This window comes from Denticeps clupeoides, chromosome 2 (assembly GCF_900700375.1).
Source record: "Denticeps clupeoides chromosome 2, fDenClu1.1, whole genome shotgun sequence".
NCBI lineage: Eukaryota > Metazoa > Chordata > Actinopteri > Clupeiformes > Denticipitidae > Denticeps > Denticeps clupeoides.
Genome location: NC_041708.1, coordinates 34414874 through 34433614, shown reverse-complemented (window position 1 = coordinate 34433614; position 18741 = coordinate 34414874). Strand labels below are relative to the sequence as shown.

General features: G+C 42.5%; 2 protein-coding genes and 2 non-coding genes across 11 annotated transcripts in view; 3 read left to right on the top strand and 1 right to left on the bottom strand.

The window, feature by feature from the left end:
* Nucleotides 1–11518, bottom strand: part of LOC114766338 (methionine synthase reductase-like) — a 25829-nt gene extending 14311 nt beyond the window's left edge. Inside the window, exons 1-14 of one of the 6 annotated variants that reach the window (XM_028957074.1) lie at nt 11365–11518; nt 11193–11273; nt 10721–10901; nt 8564–8606; nt 4688–6709; nt 4523–4604; nt 4203–4356; nt 3826–3979; nt 3626–3743; nt 2850–3219; nt 2181–2294; nt 1834–1987; nt 1676–1764; nt 1203–1383 (exon numbers count right to left, since the gene is read on the bottom strand). In XM_028957074.1, the coding sequence (XP_028812907.1) occupies nt 1203–1383; nt 1676–1764; nt 1834–1987; nt 2181–2294; nt 2850–3219; nt 3626–3743; nt 3826–3979; nt 4203–4356; nt 4523–4602 (1414 nt within the window). In that variant the 5' untranslated portion in view covers nt 4603–4604; nt 4688–6709; nt 8564–8606; ... (1 more) ...; nt 11193–11273; nt 11365–11518. Of the gene's footprint in view, nt 1–1202; nt 1384–1675; nt 1765–1833; nt 1988–2180; nt 2295–2849; nt 3220–3625; nt 3744–3825; nt 3980–4202; nt 4357–4497; nt 8812–10720; nt 10902–11192; nt 11274–11364 lie in introns of those variants that run through there. The other 5 variants (XM_028957099.1, XM_028957064.1, XM_028957082.1 and 2 more) reach the window with 5 other exon arrangements.
* Nucleotides 5073–18741, top strand: LOC114766376 (T-complex protein 1 subunit epsilon). Of its 3 annotated transcripts, XM_028957137.1 has the most exons (12): nt 5073–5218; nt 14217–14261; nt 14598–14658; nt 14737–14901; nt 15527–15725; nt 15891–16083; nt 16163–16312; nt 16429–16548; nt 16702–16887; nt 18010–18147; nt 18224–18404; nt 18489–18616. In XM_028957137.1, exons 1-12 carry the CDS (start codon nt 5159–5161, stop codon nt 18614–18616), a joined length of 1626 nt encoding a protein of 541 aa, XP_028812970.1. In that variant the 5' UTR covers nt 5073–5158. The 3 variants fall into 3 exon arrangements, with proteins under 3 accessions (XP_028812970.1, XP_028812961.1, XP_028812953.1); XM_028957128.1 differs by lacking the exons at nt 14217–14261; nt 14598–14658; nt 14737–14901; ... (6 more) ...; nt 18224–18404; nt 18489–18616 and adding exons at nt 5465–5525; nt 5604–5768; nt 6071–6269; ... (5 more) ...; nt 7731–7911; nt 8004–9026 and having other exon boundaries at nt 5159–5263; XM_028957120.1 differs by lacking the exon at nt 5073–5218 and having other exon boundaries at nt 14027–14261; nt 18489–18741.
* LOC114785023 (small nucleolar RNA SNORA49) lies at nt 5796–5928 on the top strand. The gene has a single exon (XR_003749000.1). It is a non-coding gene; the product is annotated as a small nucleolar RNA SNORA49 (small nucleolar RNA).
* On the top strand, nt 14928–15060 carry LOC114785025 (small nucleolar RNA SNORA49). The gene has a single exon (XR_003749002.1). It is a non-coding gene; the product is annotated as a small nucleolar RNA SNORA49 (small nucleolar RNA).

Here is an 18741-nt window from a genome sequence, read left to right as displayed (position 1 = left end):
CACTAGGAAACCCTGCTACGCCAGTCCTGCACACCAAACTTCAGTGATAAATTAAGCAGCGCTAACGCTGTCTCTTCAGGCTATCCAGACGTCCATGTAGCGTTCGTGTCACAAATGACTCGCCAAATGCATGAGAAACTCAAACACACCCCAAAATGCATACATCTAGACATGAATATGATCGGTCATAATAGGTGAAGTGAATAATTTATTAATTTGATACAGTGGCACATGGCAGTGGGTGGGACCTGTTGGGCAGCAAGTGAAAATATTGTCCTTGATGTTGATGGCAAGTGAGAAAAGCAAGTGTAAGGATTTGAGCGACTGTGACGAGCAGCAGATTGTGAAGGCTTTTCAGCTGACTCACAGCGTCTCCAATGCCGCAGCTCTTGTGGGATGTTCCCGGTTTGCACCAGGATCTACCAAGATCTAGTCATAGGGACATAGGTGGCCACAGGTGATATCCGTGGGATGTGTTGGACAAATGTCCGATCCACCACCTCATAACTTATGACAAATAAAGAAACTGCACAGCAGTGTTCAGGAGTCTAGTGGAGCCCATGGGCTCAAAGTGGGCCTACTGAACATTATATTGTTATAATATTATAATAGTCATAATGCTATGGCTGATCGGTGTATATTTCAAGAGAACAGGACCTCAAGGCAACAGCTAAAAATTGGCACAACATTTGCATGCAATTTATTCCCCATCTACGTAATGATGCATATATAACGAGCCTGCTGGGACACAGGTAAACCCAGTGAGGGTCATTACCTTCCTGCCCAACTTGCCGCACCCCACAGCTGAGGAGGCTTTCAGCTCAGCACAAAATTAAAATAACTTTGACAGCGGATACGCTTACAGTACGCAAACGTATAGAGGGATATTGCACCGCAACAAATATGGCAATAAATGCAAAGTCTTGTCAATTAAAAAGAACAAATGGACTGTTTTTATTTGAGTGCTGAGGTAACTTAAGTCTTGACAACTTTAGTAATTTAAAATTAAAAAATTTAGTAAATGAATTATTTGTCCTGCAATTTCTGCGTATCTAGACATTGACAGACTAGGTGTTACTGCCCCCAGGTGGAGAAAAAAAAAACTAAACAGAAAGCCTTATAGAACGTACTCCATATAGATGGATTTAAGGTTATTTGGGCACTTTGTGATTACACCATTGATTGGACAAAGACTCACTGACCAATGAGAAGGCTTAGAGGCGGCGTGCATGATGGGAAAGCCCGCAGGAGGTCCAGCAGGCAGATATTCGGGTCCCTGATGAAGCGATTGTAGTCCGCTGATCCCTGCGTGCTGCAGAGTTCCTGCAAGCGTCTCTTCTCAAAACCACTGGTGGTGCATTCGACCAGGGATCTCAGCAAAGCCTGAGGAGACGATCGCAAACACCATTTCGTTTAAGGTTCATTATGAAAGGTTTTATCAGTTTTAGCAGTGTAACAATTCAGAACTCCTAGTTGTACTTCAGAGAGAACGTTCCAAGCTTGTTCCTCATTTGTAATGTCCATAGGGATTTTATAAACTCTTCTGATGACAATATAGTATTTCTGATTGTCAAGATTATAGGCTCGTGGTTTTAGAATTGTATAGGGGGCGGTTTCAACCAACACAGTAACCAGCCTCAACTACAACTGCAAAAAAAATGAAAAAAATGAACACCTTTTTTGGAACACTTCTTAACTCCAAGCACCAGGTTATGACATACTGCAGGGTGCTCTCCTCAGGAATGTGCGCTGGAAGCTGGGCGCCTGTAAATAAAAGTTAGTGGCTATGGTCTATCTGCAGCTTTATACAATAAAAATCACCCGCTGCTTTACCCTTTTTCCTCGTGTCTTTGAGCAGCTCCAGAAGAACGCAGTGATCCCGCCGCTGTCCCAGTTTAAGTCTCTGAAGAAGTTCCTCGACCTCACTGCCATTATTTGGGCACAGGACATCAAACACGCCCCCCGGCTGGAGAGGAAGGTCCTTGTCCTGCATGCAAAGGGCATCCGATGTCAGACATCTGTGCAGTTTGATTGTATGCAGAATACACAAGGAATTCGGAATTAATCAAAACTGCATCATTTAAAAAAAACACAAGACTTGGTGTCTCAAAACCTAATTAGAACAAAACATTTTGTACATTTTGAACAGAAATGTTCATTTGAACTAAATCGTAACTTACAGAAACGTCTAATTCTATCAATAAGGCCGCTTTGACAGAATCATGTCGAGTGAGCGGAACTGCTCTGGAAATCTGGACCTCATGCTGATTTTCCTTAAGTGGTGGGACAGAATTCTAGAAAGGAATCAACACACAAAAAAAAACATTAGAGCCAAAGCAAAGATTTGAACAAAGTGAGATATTGCAGCAGCGTTAAATAAACGTTAACAGGTGAAATGATATGAACCAAAATACAGTTTTTCCCACAGACGTTCTGCTAGATTACATTTATCTTAACAGTCGTTCTTACTGCTAACTAGTGACAGTAGAAGGTTAGAATATTAACTACACAACAAAATGAAGAATTAGTAAGAAAAGAGTTTTCAACCTATACCCTGTAGGTCAGCGGTCTGAGCCCGCCTTCTGAAAAAAAGGACCTTTTGAATGTTTCATGGAGGAATCACTTTCATGCAGTACCGATAATGTTCCGCAGAACATTTTCAAGCCCCACAAAGTGACTGTAAATGTACTAAACACACACTCGGCTAAATAAAGTAAAATATCGAAAAACAAGTCACTTTATCCACGCTTTCTTTTGATGACCATTTTGAAAAGGCAATCTTAAAATCTGATTTTCTGTCCCCAGTCAAATAATTTCCCCGAACTGTGAATAAGAGCATGACGGCATACCTCCCGCACAACCTCGTCTCCCAGGCAGACGCTGAGATAGGGAGGAGGCAGGGCAGGCACTTTGAGGGAGGATTCAGACAGAGGTGGCAAAGATTTTGTCAAGGAGGCATCTACAGCGGCGTTTCCAGGCACATCCTTCTCCTTTCCAGATCGTAGAATCGGCTGCTCCGACGCCTCGGCATCTGGCTCGCTCAGATTTAGGTGTCGCAATTTCAGGCCCAGTCCTGATGGCTCCGCAGTCTCTTGTAGAATCACAGCACTGTTATCCTGCTGCGACCCAACCGCTGGGCCAGCAGCTGCCATCTCTGACAGTGCTTTCCTTACTGCGTCCCACAGTCCTTCAATCCACGAATCAACCACTAATTCAAGCCTGAGAGCAGAATGAAGAACATTTGACCAAAATTCATTCTATTGGTTTAAATAAAACAAGAATCCAAAAGAAATAATAATCATCGACAAAGTTTAAAACATAAAAAAAGGACATTCTATAAATGACCATATATACAGTACAGGCCAAAAGTTAGGACACACCTTCTCATTCAATGTGTTTTTTCTTCAGTGAGAATCTACCAATGTAAATGGTCATGGAAATAAACAAACGTTTGGCCTGTTCTGTACATAGCTAGGTCATATGACATCAATTTTAATAAAACATGTTAATGTTTCATATACATGTTAGTTCCCATCATGCCATGAGGCATTACTTTATGGCTTTATCACTTCATGCTTTTGGTTGTTATTTAGCAGGCGTAATAGTCGGACATGAACTGTAATACCCGACAGCATCATCGGCATGTCCTGTAGCGTAGAAACGCTTCCCTCCGAGCTCCTGGAGCCGCTTATCAATGGTCTTCCCACAGTTGCAGAAGTTTGCATAGTTTGTGTCGCCTAAAGCTGCATGGAGGAGGAAAAGAGCGTGAAAACCTTCACCAACGCTTGAAACGTTTGGTTTAAATTGGCCGTTACGTGCATTTACCTAAAAGTGCATAGCATAGACGAGCAAACCGTTCTCTGCGAAGCGTCTTCTTCTTAATTCTCCTAACAAACGGAACAGCCGTGTCAGGAGGCTCTCCGTCCCCGGTCGTGGAGACAACAAACACCACGGGAGCCGTTTCCTTCTCCAAGTCGTACTGAAAACAAACACGTTCTATCAACCGGTGGCAACTATTTTATGTATGTATATATATATATATATATGTGTGTATGTATGTATGTATGTATATATATATATGTATGTATGTATATATATATATATATGTGTGTGTGTGTGTGTTTGTGTGAGAGAGAGAGAGAGATAGAGAGAGAGAGAGAGAGAGAGAGAGAGAGATAGATAGAGTGGCCACGACTTGGTACCTTTTCTTTTTCACTCAAGCAGCTCAGGTCCGCCTCCAGCCCGCGTTGCGCCGCCTGCTCGCCGATCTCCTCCGCGATGGCCTGCGCCTGTCCGCGCTGCGAGCCGTACAGAACCACGAACCGAGACGCCACCTCACACGGCATCACACGCACGCTGCAAAAGACAACAACAAGAAGCCTGATTCTGTCCACGCAGCACTCACGTGTCAACCAGCCAGTCGACCCACAGCTACTTCACCACCACCGCCCGTGTTCCTCGTCTGTAATATTCCGTAATGTGGAACGTGACGCGTACCAGTAAAAATCCGAAAGACGCTCACAGAGTTGTGTTGTAGACCTGGACGTTCGTCTGGACAGATGTGATCGCAGAGGAAATCTCTTCAGTCGGACACGGCGCCATTACTGTTAGCGAACGTCATTGCGTCACAAGTTTAGTAATCTTTAAAGCATGGACCTGCCTTCAAACTTGCCGTTTTGCAGGTTACCATGACATGGAGATCAGCGAAAAGTGCGATCGCAGGACGGATCCTCCAATAGTGACAGAGCTTCGGCCTGAATGATACAACATTGATTAGATGAAAATAACACACATGAAATAATGTTTCACAATAATAAGTATATTTATATAGCAGAATCACAATAATTAGCTGCATATCAAAATGTGTTACATTATTTCCAAATTATATGTTGCTATTATATATCTATAATTCTCTTGTTTATTAATATGTTATTTTTTTGTTTGTTTCGTTATGTCGTATTTATTCGTTTAATTTTGAACACTTTTGAGTTTAATAAGAACGAAGCTGGAACGTCTCAGACCAGCTTCTGACAAAACAACGCGAGATGCGAGATTAGAAGAAACCAATCCGCATCGAGAATTCTAGACTTCTTCATTCATTGCAACACGCGGTGCCGAAACTTCTTATTTAATTTGAGGACCGACGTGAAGATCGAGGATGTCCACGCTGGGTACTATCGCCTTTGACGAATATGGGCGGCCTTTTATCATTATTAAGGACCAGGATAAGAAATCTCGGCTGACGGGCCTGGAGGCGCTGAAGGTGCGTGTGATACAATGGTTAGCACGGGATGCTAACCGAGCGGCCATCGTTTCTGAACCAACGTGTATCTGTCCGCGAAGAAAAGGCCGCATTTTAGCGTATAGACAAATGCGCCGTCAGACACAACATTATTATGTAGCCGCGTTGTGATTTCACTTAAAATCGCGTGTTAATGATTTTTCTTCTCTTGTCTGGTTTTAGTCTCACATCATGGCAGCAAAGGCCGTTGCCACAACACTGAGGACATCTTTGGGCCCCAATGGTAAGTGATTTTCTTTTAATTTACGAATGGCCTGTTTTCTAACGGTGTAACGAAATAGTTCTTATGTTGCCTTGTCAGGTCTTGACAAGATAATGGTGGATAAGGACGGAGAAGTAACGGTTACTAATGATGGTGCAACTATCTTGAGTATGATGGATGTGGACCATCAGATCGCCAAGCTCATGGTTGAGCTCTCCAAGTCTCAGGACGATGAGATTGGTGATGGAACTACTGGCGTTGTTGGTAAGAGGTGTATTTTTAAAATAATTTTTTCCCCTCCCTTACTCCAGGTTCTCACGTTCCAGTTGAGTGTCCTGGCATTGACAGGGGATACAGTAATGTGATTCTTTTGCACTTCTTTGTTGTCATTTTTGGCAATCGGGCACGTAAGAGAAGCTACACTTAATGTATGTTTGTGTGAATCGTTTCTGCTGACTGTTAAATGAATTTTAGTGTCATATATACATACCTACCACTTACAGATCCTCTAGGGTTTTTATACATATTACGTTACATGAGGCTTAAAGTTCTTTCTCTCCTCTCAGTCCTTGCCGGGGCTCTCCTAGAACAAGCAGAGCAACTGCTGGATCGTGGCATTCATCCCATCAGGGTTGCCGATGGATATGACCAAGCTGCACGGATCGCCATCGAGCAGCTTGATAAGATCAGCGACAGCTTTCTGGTCGACCCAAATAACATCGAGCCTCTTGTTCAGACAGCCATGACAACATTAGGGTCAAAAGTGTGAGTTTGGTGTTGAAGCCTTAAAATATCTTTGAATGTAAAATAAGATCGGAATCTTCATTAATTTGCAGTGATTAGATATCAGATCATCATTTTAATAATGTATTATACTTGAAGATTTTCCTGCTGCGGTTTGCTTACGTCTGTCTGCATCTGGTCTCACAGGATCAACCGCTGCCACCGGCAGATGGCAGAAATAGCTGTGAATGCTATTCTGACCGTGGCTGACATGGAGCGGAAGGATGTCGACTTTGAGCTCATTAAAATGGAGGGAAAGGTTGGTGGGAAGCTGGAGGACACTCAGCTCATCAAGGGTGTGATTGTGGACAAAGAGTTTAGTCACCCCCAGATGCCCAAGGTTCGTCTTCTCTCTTCCTGGTCCAGATAAGGCGGATGCTCTGTTGTCCTTTGCTGTACTTACAATCCTTTATTTGCAGGTCCTGAAAGACACAAAGATGGCCATCCTTACCTGCCCCTTTGAACCACCCAAGCCAAAAACCAAGCATAAGCTTGATGTCACATCTGTGGAGGACTACAAAGCCCTTCAGAAGTATGAGAAGGAGAAGTTCCAGGAAATGATCCAGCAGGTTTGTATGGGTTGTCTGCTCTGAAATATTTAATGCTTTGAAATGTAAACTTTTTTTTTTTTTTTATATTCTAAATGTAATATTTATGTTTGTTTGTTTGTTTGTCTCACAGGTCAAAGAGACTGGGGCCAATCTGGTAATTTGCCAGTGGGGTTTTGATGACGAGGCAAACCATTTGCTTCTCCAGAGCGAGCTTCCTGCAGTTCGCTGGGTTGGAGGGCCTGAAATAGAGGTTAGTCATGCTGCTCTTCCACTGTGAGATTGCTACAGATTGTTTCAGAATGTACCATTATACTTAGTTGAAAGATAATTGTCAAAAGACTTAATGCCATATACAGTATTGTTTGTATGAATCTTTTTTATTTATTTATTTAATTCTGCCAAATAGCTTATTGCCATTGCAACTGGTGGCCGCATCGTCCCCCGATTCTGCGAGCTGACTACTGAGAAGCTGGGCACTGCTGGCCTTGTGAAGGAGATCTGCTTCGGCACCACGAAGGACCGAATGCTTGTTATTGAGGAGTGCAAGAACAGCAGAGCTGTGACTATTTTTATCCGTGGTGGTAACAAGATGGTAAGTGGTGGTGGTTTTTTAATTCTACGTATTTCTTAACTTTGGTTTCAAGTGACGTTTATTTTTGGTAATTTTTTTCTTTCTAGATTATTGAGGAAGCAAAGCGATCCCTTCACGATGCTTTGTGTGTTATCCGCAACCTGGTCCGCGATAACCGCATCGTGTACGGCGGCGGCGCGTCAGAGATCTCATGTGCTCTTGCAGTGAACAAGGCAGCTGATAAGGTATTGCAAAGAACTGCGCACACAAAATACATTTCAGAATTTTACAATGGCGCTAAGAGCATCTTTCTGCTGGCAGTGCCCCTCCTTGGAGCAGTACGCAATGAGGGCCTTCGCTGACGCCCTGGAAGTCATTCCCATGGCTCTGGCAGAAAACAGCGGCATGAACCCCATTCAGACTATGACCGAAGTCAGGGCTAGACAACTGAAAGAAAGCAACCCTGCTCTTGGCATCGACTGCCTGCACCTTTCCACCAACGGTAAGACTTGAATTATATTTATCACGCTAAGAATTATACAAGAAATATGCCAACGTGTTGCATGATGACGGAATCTCTTTTTCTCTGGTCAGACATGAAGCAGCAGCATGTCATTGAAACACTGATCGGGAAGAAGCAGCAGATCTCTCTGGCAACCCAGGTTGTGAAGATGATCCTGAAAATTGATGACATCAGAAGCCCGGGCGAATCTGAAGACTAATGAGCAGTGTTAAAATGGGCAAGAGCTTCATGAAAACGTCCAGAAGTTCGGGATGCTATTTATCATTTGAGACAGAAGAGGGGTGAAAAGAGCAAAGGAACCTGCAGCATCAACCAGCCTGTTCTACTCCACGTGTCTCAATATCAGGGGTCCTCTGGGGACCCCATACTGACCAAAGTATTAATAAATTCAGTTGCCTAATGTTTTTTTCTGGAGTGCTACCCCAGACACCAAAGAACCAGGAGACAAATGACAAGTCTCACGCATTTCTGATGTCATTAATAAATGTATGTGATTCAACTATTATGACATCTGCTCAGTCAGATCCATTTCATGGAGGAATCACTTTCATGCAGTACTGATAACAGCCTACAAATGTAATTGAACACTGGGGGTCCCCTAAGGGAGGAAAGCGTTCGATGCGAGCCTTACCTCGCTGCTGAGTAGGACCTCGACTGGAGTTTCGGCAAATGTTCTGTAAGGGAAAGCAAAAGGTCTGTGAAGTGCTCGGTTTAGTATTTATGAGAAAAGTGCCAGAAACACAGCTTGATTGTATTCAGCTCTCCTTCACCGTGTGTCTCCAGATGGGTCTCTGGGTGACCCCCTCCCTCCTCCCTTTTGAATGAATTGTATTTGTGAATTCTAATTATGGCAAAATTAAATAGCCTGAGGACAAAAACATCCTGCACAGAATGTCAAGAAAAAGGTTCGGGGAGAAGATATATATATATTTTTTAAAAACCATCTCTCCTTATTTATGAAACTGAAAGTCTCCTGTGTTGAAAGGCTTTTGCAAGTGAGAGAAGGAGACTGTATAACTAATTTTCAGGGTGCAATAACATCATCTGGTGTATATAGCCTGGATTTACAGAAATAAACCGATAGAAACAAGAAAGGGCTGCTTGGTAGTTTCTGTTTGTTAGTGTGACATTATTTCCGGCACTCAGAATCTTTCATGTTGTTTCTATAAATAATAAAAAAAAAGGTGGAGCCCATATGGATGACTGACAGCTATCAGTCACAAACACAAAGTGCCGCTGCCTCCGTGGTTTACCTCCATTTTTAAAGGAGCAAATCAATGCCGGCAGTTTTTTGGGTTTACCATCTTTCAACACTCGTAATTAACATGTTAATTAAGAGTAATAAGACCCTCAGATGAGTCGCAAATCTAATCATCCAACCACACGCACCAAGCTCTTTCTATTGGCTGTGCTGATTAATTAATTCCAACTCCTTTGTTTCAAGCTCCCCTTATGTTGAAGTTGAGATACTCAACAGATCTGCGTGTGCTGCGAAGCAGGGGAACAAAAAAGTGCGAACAGCTGTCGTAAATCCAACTTTCTCCTCAATGCACCGCAGATCTATTAAAATGGCAGATGGCTATTCACTAGGAAACCCTGCTACGCCAGTCCTGCACACCAAACTTCAGTGATAAATTAAGCAGCGCTAACGCTGTCTCTTCAGGCTATCCAGACGTCCATGTAGCGTTCGTGTCACAAATGACTCGCCAAATGCATGAGAAACTCAAACACACCCCAAAATGCATACATCTAGACATGAATATGATCGGTCATAATAGGTGAAGTGAATAACATTTATTAATTTGATACAGTGGCACATGGCAGTGGGTGGGACCTGTTGGGCAGCAAGTGAAAATATTGTCCTTGATGTTGATGGCAAGTGAGAAAAGCAAGTGTAAGGATTTGAGCGACTGTGACGAGCAGCAGATTGTGAAGGCTTTTCAGCTGACTCACAGCGTCTCCAATGCCGCAGCTCTTGTGGGATGTTCCCGGTTTGCACCAGGATCTAGTCATAGGGACATAGGTGGCCACAGGTGATATCCGTGGGATGTGTTGGACAAATGTCCGATCCACCACCTCATAACTTATGACAAATAAAGAAACTGCACAGCAGTGTTCAGGAGTCTAGTGGAGCCCATGAGCTCAAAGTGGGCCTACTGAACATTATATTGTTATAATATTATAATAGTCATAATGCTATGGCTGATCTGTGTACTCATTTGCATGCAATTTATTCCCCATCTACGTAATGATGCATATATAACGAGCCTGCTGGGACACAGGTAAACCCAGTGAGGGTCATTACCTTCCTGCCCAACTTGCCGCACCCCACAGCTGAGGAGGCTTTCAGCTCAGCACAAAATTAAAATAACTTTGACAGCGGATACGCTTACGTATAGAGGGATATTGCACCGCAACAAATATGGCAATAAATGCAAAGTCTTGTCAATTAAAAAGAACAAATGGACTGTTTTTATTTGAGTGCTGAGGTAACTTAAGTCTTGACAACTTTAGTCATTAAAATTAATTATTTGTCCTGCAATTTCTGCTTATCAAGACATTGACAGACTAGGTGTTACTGCCCCCAGGTGGAGAAAAAAAAAACTAAACATCGATGGTAACTTGAAAGCACGTTGTAAGTCGCTCTGGATAAGGGCGTCTGCCAAATGCCGTAAATGTAAAATGTAATGTAAACAGAAAGCCTTACGGAACGTACTCCATATAGATGGATTTAAGGTTATTTGGGCACTTTGTGATTACACCATTGATTGGACAAAGACTCACTGACCAATGAGAAGGCTTAGAGGCGGCGTGCATGATGGGAAAGCCCGCAGGAGGTCCAGCAGGCAGATATTCGGGTCCCTGATGAAGCGATTGTAGTCCGCTGATCCCTGCGTGCTGCAGAGTTCCTGCAAGCGTCTCTTCTCAACACCACTGGTGGTGCATTCGACCAGGGATCTCAGCAAAGCCTGAGGAGACGATCGCAAACACCATTTCGTTTAAGGTTCATTATGAAAGGTTTTATCAGTTTTAGCAGTGTAACAATTCATAACTCCTAGTTGTACTTCAGAGAGAACGTTCCAAGCTTGTTCCTCATTTGTAATGTCCATAGGGATTTTTTAAACTCTTCTGATGACAATATAGTATTTCTGATTGTCAAGATTATAGGCTCGTGGTTTTAGAATTGTATAGGGGGCGGTTTCAACCAACACAGTAACCAGCCTCAACTACAACTGCAAAAAAAATAAAAAAATGAACACCTTTTTTGGAACACTTCTTAACTCCAAGCACCAGGTTATGACATACTGCAGGGTGCTCTCCTCAGGAATGTGCGCTGGAAGCTGCAGCACAGTAGTAGAGTGTTGGTGTGCCAGCCACAACTTTGTTAGCTGTGTGTAATAAAGCTGCCAGTGAGTTGTGTTGCTGCTTTACCCTTTTTCCTCGTGTCTTTGAGCAGCTCCAGAAGAACGCAGTGATCCCGCCGCTGTCCCAGTTTAAGTCTCTGAAGAAGTTCCTCGACCTCACTGCCATTATTTGGGCACAGGACATCAAACACGCCCCCCGGCTGGAGAGGAAGGTCCTTGTCCTGCATGCAAAGGGCATCCGATGTCAGACATCTGTGCAGTTTGATTGTATGCAGAATACAGAAGGAATTCGGAATGGATCAAAACGGCATCATTTAAAAAACCAATAGACTTGGTGTCTCAAAACCTAATTAGAACAAAACCTAGTACATTTTGTACATTTTGAACAGAAATGTTCATTTGAACTAAATCGTAACTTACAGAAACGTCTAATTCTATCAATAAGGCCGCTTTGACAGAATCATGTCGAATGAGTGGAACTGCTCTGGAAATCTGGACCTCATGCTGATTTTCCTTAAGTGGTGGGACAGAATTCTAGAAAGGAATCAACACACAAAAAAAAAACATTAGAGCCAAAGCAAAGATTTGAACAAAGTGAGATATTGCAGCAGCGTTAAATAAACGTTAACAGGTGAAATGATATGAACCAAAATACAGTGTTTCCCACAGACGTTCTGATAGATTACATTTATCTTAACAGTCGTTCTTACTGCTAACTAGTGACAGTAGAAGGTTAGAATATTAACTACACAACAAAATGAAGAATTAGTTAGAAAAGAGTTTTCAACCTATACCCTGTAGGTCAGCGGTCTGAGCCCGCCTTCTGAATTCTTGTAAAAAAAGGTACGCTGACCTTTTGAATGTTTCATTACAAAAAGAAGTATTCAGACTCACTGCATCCTTTCGTTAATTTTTTTAAAGTTACCTGTTTAAACTTTCCACAGAACATTTTCAAGCCCCACAAAGTGACTGTAAACGTACTAAACACACACCCGGCTAAATAAAGTAAAATATGGAAAAACAGTCATTTATCCACGCTTTCTTTTGATGATCATTTTGAAAAGGCAATCTTAAATCTGTTTTTTCCCCGAACTGTTCATTCATAGTTTTGATGCCTTCAGTGAGAATCTACCAATGTAAATGGTCATGGAAATAAAGAAAACACATTGAATGAGAAAGTGTGTACAAACGTTTGGCCTGTTCTGTACATAGCTAGGTCAAATGACATCCATTTTAATAAAACATGTTAATGTTTCATATACATGTTAGTTCCCATCATGCCATGAGGCATTATTTTATGGCTTTATCACTTCATGCTTTTGGTTGTTATTTAGCAGGCGTAATAGTCGGACATGAAGTGTAATACCCGACAGCATCATCGGCATGTCCTGTAGCGTAGAAACGCTTCCCTCCGAGCTCCTGGAGGGAAGCTCGCTTATCAATGGTCTTCCCACAGTTGCAGAAGTTTGCATAGTTTGTGTCGCCTAAAGCTGCATGGAGGAGGAAAAGAGCGTGAAACACTTCACCAACGCTTGAAACGTTCGGTTTAAATTGGCCGTTACGTGCATTTACCTAAAAGTGCATAGCATAGACGAGCAAACCGTTCTCTGGGAAGCGTCTTCTTCTTAATTCTCCTAACAAACGGAACAGCCGTGTCAGGAGGCTCTCCGTCCCCGGTCGTGGAGACAACAAACACCACGGGAGCCGTTTCCTTCTCCAAGTCGTACTGAAAACAAACACGTTCTATCAACCGGTGGCAACCATTACATATATATGTGTGTGTGTGTGTGTGTGTGTGTGTGTGTGTGTGTGTGTGTGTGTGTGCGCGTGTGCGTGTGCGTAATGTGGAACGTGACACGTACCTGTAAAAATCCGAAAGACGCTCAGAGAGTTGTGTTGTTCGTCTGGACAGATGTGATCGCAGAGAAGATTTCTTCAGTCGGACACGGCGCCATTACTGTTGGCGAACGTCATTGCGTCACACGTTTAGTAATCTTTAAAGCATGGACCTGCGTTCAAACTTGCCGTTTTGCAGGTTACCATGACATGGAGATCAGCGAAAAGTGCGATCGTAGGACGGATCCTCCAATAGTGAAAGCGCTTCGGCCTGAATGATACAACATTGATTAGATTGCTTTTAGAGAAAATAGCAGGTCAGAACATTACTTTTAAATTTGTTTAAGTAAATGGTATGCATGTTTTTTAATTTGTGGTAATTAAGTACATTTCATTATTTTAATTGTCTGCATTGTTTAACGGAATAACTCAAATAACTATCTAATTACAATGTTGACATTTTAGTTAGTAAGAACGTATGGAAGTCGAACGACGTCACTTGGGAAAAACGCCACTTTGAAATAAAAGACTGATTCTGAAAAAGGACGTTTTGGAATTAAAACTATTTAAATGAAATAAAAGGCATCTAAATGAATCTGTGTTGCTGGGTAAAATAAGGACCATGAAATAATGTTTCACAATAATAGTATATTTATATAGCAGAATCACAATAATTAGCTGCATATCAAAATGTGTTAAATTATTTCAAAATTATATGTTGCTATTATATATCTATAATTCTCTTGTTTATTCATAGGTTATTTTTTTGTTTGTTTCGTTATGTCGTATTTATTCGTTTAATTTTGAACACTTTTGAGTTTAATAAGAACGAGGCTGGAAAGTCTCAGACGGCTTCTGACAAAACAACGCGAGATGCGAGATTAGAAGAAACCAATCCGCATCGAGAATTCTAGACTTCTTCATTCAGTTCCAACACGCGGTGTCCGAACGCCGAAAATTCTTATTTAATTTGAGGAGCGACGTGTCTTATTTCATTTGAGGACCGACGTGTGAAGATCGAGGATGTCCACGCTGGGTACTCTCGCCTTTGACGAATATGGGCGGCCTTTTATCATTATTAAGGACCAGGATAAGAAATCTCGGCTGACGGGCCTGGAGGCGCTGAAGGTGCGTGTGATACAATGGTTAGCACGGGATGCTAACCGAGCGGCCATCGTTTCTGAACCAACGTGTATCTGTCCGCGAAGCACTTGCTTACGGACAAAACGTGACCATTGCGGAATGCAGAAAAGACGCGTTGTGCAGGCCGCGTTTTAGCGTATAGACCGTGACGCCGACTTTGCACGCTAACTGCAGCCGATCGTCCGTGTGCTTCGGGCTAGAACGGTGGCGGTTGCGCGTCACGGTCAAATGCGCCGTCAGACACAACATTATTATGTAGCCGCGTTGTGATTTCACTTAAAATCGCGTGTTAATGATTTTTCTTCTCTTGTCTGGTTTTAGTCTCACATCATGGCAGCAAAGGCCGTTGCCACAACACTGAGGACATCTTTGGGCCCCAATGGTAAGTGATTTTCTTTTAATTTACGAATGGCCTGTTTTCTAACGGTATAACGAAATAGTTCTTATGTTGCCTTGTCAGGTCTTGACAAGATAATGGTGGATAAGGACGGAGAAGTAACGGTTACTAATGATGGTGCAACTATCTTGAGTATGATGGATGTGGACCATCAGATCGCCAAGCTCATGGTTGAGCTCTCCAAGTCTCAGGACGATGAGATTGGTGATGGAACTACTGGCGTTGTTGGTAAGAGGTGTATTTTTAAAATTATTTTTCCCCTCCCTTACTCCAGGTTCTCACGTTCCAGTTGAGTGTCCTGGCATTGACAGGGGATACAGTAATGTGATTCTTTTGCACTTCTTTGTTGTCATTTTTGGCAATCGGGCACGTAAGAGAAGCTACACTTAATGTATGTTTGTGTGAATCGTTTCTGCTGACTTAAATGAATTTTAGTGTCATATATACATACCTACCACTTACAGATCCTCTAGGGTTTTTATACATATTACGTTACATGAGGCTTAAAAAGCATACATGCACTTGATATTTTGCTCACTGTGCTTCTTAGTTGCGTTTTTAGTAGTCGCCAGTACACATTCCTGCATCGTCACAACCAGAAAGGAGGAGATGGGTTTATTGACGCGCTGATTTAGCATTGTTGCTGTCGTGACCCCATAAGACTGCTTGAGTGCAATGAATGGTGTAAAGTTGCAGATTGTAGTCTCTGCTTCATCCAGTCTGACTGACTTGTATCTTTTGGTCAAAAAGTGCACTTGGAATACTTGGTCTGGTCTGAGCGAATCTAGTTGTTTAGGTGAATAATACATGGCACCATGGGGTACATGACTATAAGTTCTTTCTCTCCTCTCAGTCCTTGCCGGGGCTCTCCTAGAACAAGCAGAGCAACTGCTGGATCGTGGCATTCATCCCATCAGGGTTGCCGATGGATATGACCAAGCTGCACGGATCGCCATCGAGCAGCTTGATAAGATCAGCGACAGCTTTCTGGTCGACCCAAATAACATCGAGCCTCTTGTTCAGACAGCCATGACAACATTAGGGTCAAAAGTGTGAGTTTGGTGTTGAAGCCTTAAAATATCTTTGAATGTAAAATAAGATCGGAATCTTCATTAATTTGCAGTGATTAGATATCAGATCATCATTTTAATAATGTATTATACTTGAAGATTTTCCTGCTGCGGTTTGCTTACGTCTGTCTGCATCTGGTCTCACAGGATCAACCGCTGCCACCGGCAGATGGCAGAAATAGCTGTGAACGCTATTCTGACCGTGGCTGACATGGAGCGGAAGGATGTTGACTTTGAGCTCATTAAAATGGAGGGAAAGGTTGGTGGGAAGCTGGAGGACACTCAGCTCATCAAGGGTGTGATTGTGGACAAAGAGTTTAGTCACCCCCAGATGCCCAAGGTTCGTCTTCTCTCTTCCTGGTCCAGATAAGGCGGATGCTCTGTTGTACTTTGCTGTACTTATAATCCTTTATTTGCAGGTCCTGAAAGACACAAAGATGGCCATCCTTACCTGCCCCTTTGAACCACCCAAGCCAAAAACCAAGCATAAGCTTGATGTCACATCTGTGGAGGACTACAAAGCCCTTCAGAAGTATGAGAAGGAGAAGTTCCAGGAAATGATCCAGCAGGTTTGTATGGGTTGTCTGCTCTGAAATATTTAATGCTTTGAAATGTAAACTTTTTTTTTTTTATATTCTAAATGTAATATTTATTAATTTATTTGTTTTGTTTGTTTGTCTCACAGGTCAAAGAGACTGGGGCCAATCTGGTCATTTGCCAGTGGGGTTTTGATGACGAGGCAAACCATTTGCTTCTCCAGAGCGAGCTTCCTGCAGTTCGCTGGGTTGGAGGGCCTGAAATAGAGGTTAGTCATGCTGCTCTTCCACTGTGAGAATGCTACAGATTGTTTCAGAATGTACCATTATACTTAGTTGAAAGATATATGTCAAAAGACTTAATGCCATATACACTATTGTTTGTATGAATCTTTTTTTTTTTTTTAAATTCTGCCAAATAGCTTATTGCCATTGCAACTGGTGGCCGCATCGTCCCCCGATTCTGCGAGCTGACTACTGAGAAGCTGGGCACTGCTGGCCTTGTGAAGGAGATCTGCTTCGGCACCACGAAGGACCGAATGCTTGTTATTGAGGAGTGCAAGAACAGCAGAGCTGTGACTATTTTTATCCGTGGTGGTAACAAGATGGTAAGTGGTGGTGGTTTTTTAATTCTACGTATTTCTTAACTTTGGTTTCAAGTAGTGCTGCACGATTAATCTAATCGCAATCGTAATGTCAGTCCGTTCGATTACATGAACGCAAAAAGCTGCGATTTAAATGATTAGTACATGGATTGGATCGGCGACATATCCGATCCATTCTCTCAAAGTTTGCGAGCTGACTGAAGTTTCACTTCAGTTGGATGTGACGTGTATGGTCACATGTCTTTCGATTCGGAGACATATGGGTAGACGCCGCATGACGCGCTGTATCGTACGTCAACGTCGCCGCCATATTGCGAGAGGCTCTGCTGTGGCGTGAAGCATATACATGTCTATGGAAAGAAGTGCATAAAAATGCCTCACTCTTGTGCTGCTTGGGGCTGTACAAACCGCTGTACGCTTCAAACCAGATCCCGGGGGATTACATTTCATAGGTAAGGCTGGACAATTGTTTTGAATATATTTGCCCATTATAAAATCCCGTTTTATAAGTCTTAACCTTAGCTAAGCTAGGCTAAGCTATGCATTCCTGTGTTCAAGTCAGCCTCCAAACAACGTTTTGGCTAAACGTAGGCATTAACTATTTAGACTGTTCTTAGCTGTTTAGGAAGCCTTCAAAGTTTGAGAAGTTAACTAAAGAAATTCACCTGTTTACAAATCTTAACCTTAGCTAAGCTAGCAAAGCTATGCATCCCTGTGTTCAAGTCAGACTCCAAACAACGTTTTGGTTAAACGTAAGAACTATAATACGGGATTTTATAATGGCCAAATATAATCTAAACAGTTGTTTAGCCTTACCAGGGTTTGTCGTTCGACAGTAATGTAAAGAGTTTTTTTGTGATTTATTTAATTTGGTAGAAAATTGTATTTTGAACTGGGCATTTCAGGTTGTTATAAGTAGTTTGTATGTTTCACTTAGAAATGAAACATTTCACTATTAGTATGCGACTTTTCATTGATATACAAGCAAGTGTCCTTTATCATATCGCAATATTGATCTCAATAATCGCAATATGTCTTTTTTTTTTTTTATTATTTTTTTCCCCCCAAATCGTGCAGCCCTAGTTTCAAGTGGCATTTATTTTTGATCATTTTTTTCCTTTCTAGATTATTGAGGAAGCAAAGCGATCCCTTCACGATGCTTTGTGTGTTATCCGCAACCTGGTCCGCGATAACCGTATCGTGTACGGCGGCGGCGCGTCAGAGATCTCATGTGCTCTTGCAGTGAACAAGGCAGCTGATAAGGTATTGCAAAGAACTGCACACACAAAATACATTTCCGAATTTTACAATGGCGCTAAGAGCATCTTTCTGCTGGCAGTGCCCCTCCTTGGAGCAGTACGCAATGAGGGCCTTCGCTGACGCCCTGGAAGTCATTCCCATGGCTCTGGCAGAAAACAGCGGCATGAACCCCATTCAGACTATGACCGAAGTCAGGGCTAGACAACTGAAAGAAAGCAACCCTGCTCTTGGCATCGACTGCCTGCACCTTTCCACCAACGGTAAGACTTGAATTATATTTATCACGCTAAGAATTATACAAGAAATATGCCAACGTGACTGAACCTCTTTTTTTCTCTGGTCAGACATGAAGCAGCAGCATGTCATTGAAACACTGATCGGGAAGAAGCAGCAGATCTCTCTGGCAACCCAGGTTGTGAAGATGATCCTGAAAATTGATGACATCAGAAGCCCGGGCGAATCTGAAGACTAATGAGCAGTGTTAAAAAGCGCTTCATGAAAACGTCCAGACGTTCGGGATGCTATTTATCATTTGATACGGTGTTCTTCCACGCTGTAGCAGGACTGAAGTAACCAATAAATGTCTTTGTTTGAAGA

Coding starts and splice junctions, on each gene's coding strand:
- LOC114766376 (XM_028957120.1), top strand. CDS start 14,157: ATGTCCACGCTGGGTACTCTCGCCTTTGACGAATATGGGCGGCCTTTT. Junction 14,902..15,526: donor TGGAACTACTGGCGTTGTTG/GTAAGAGGTGTA, acceptor CTCTCCTCTCAG/TCCTTGCCGGGGCTCTCCTA. Junction 18,148..18,223: donor TGAACAAGGCAGCTGATAAG/GTATTGCAAAGA, acceptor TTCTGCTGGCAG/TGCCCCTCCTTGGAGCAGTA.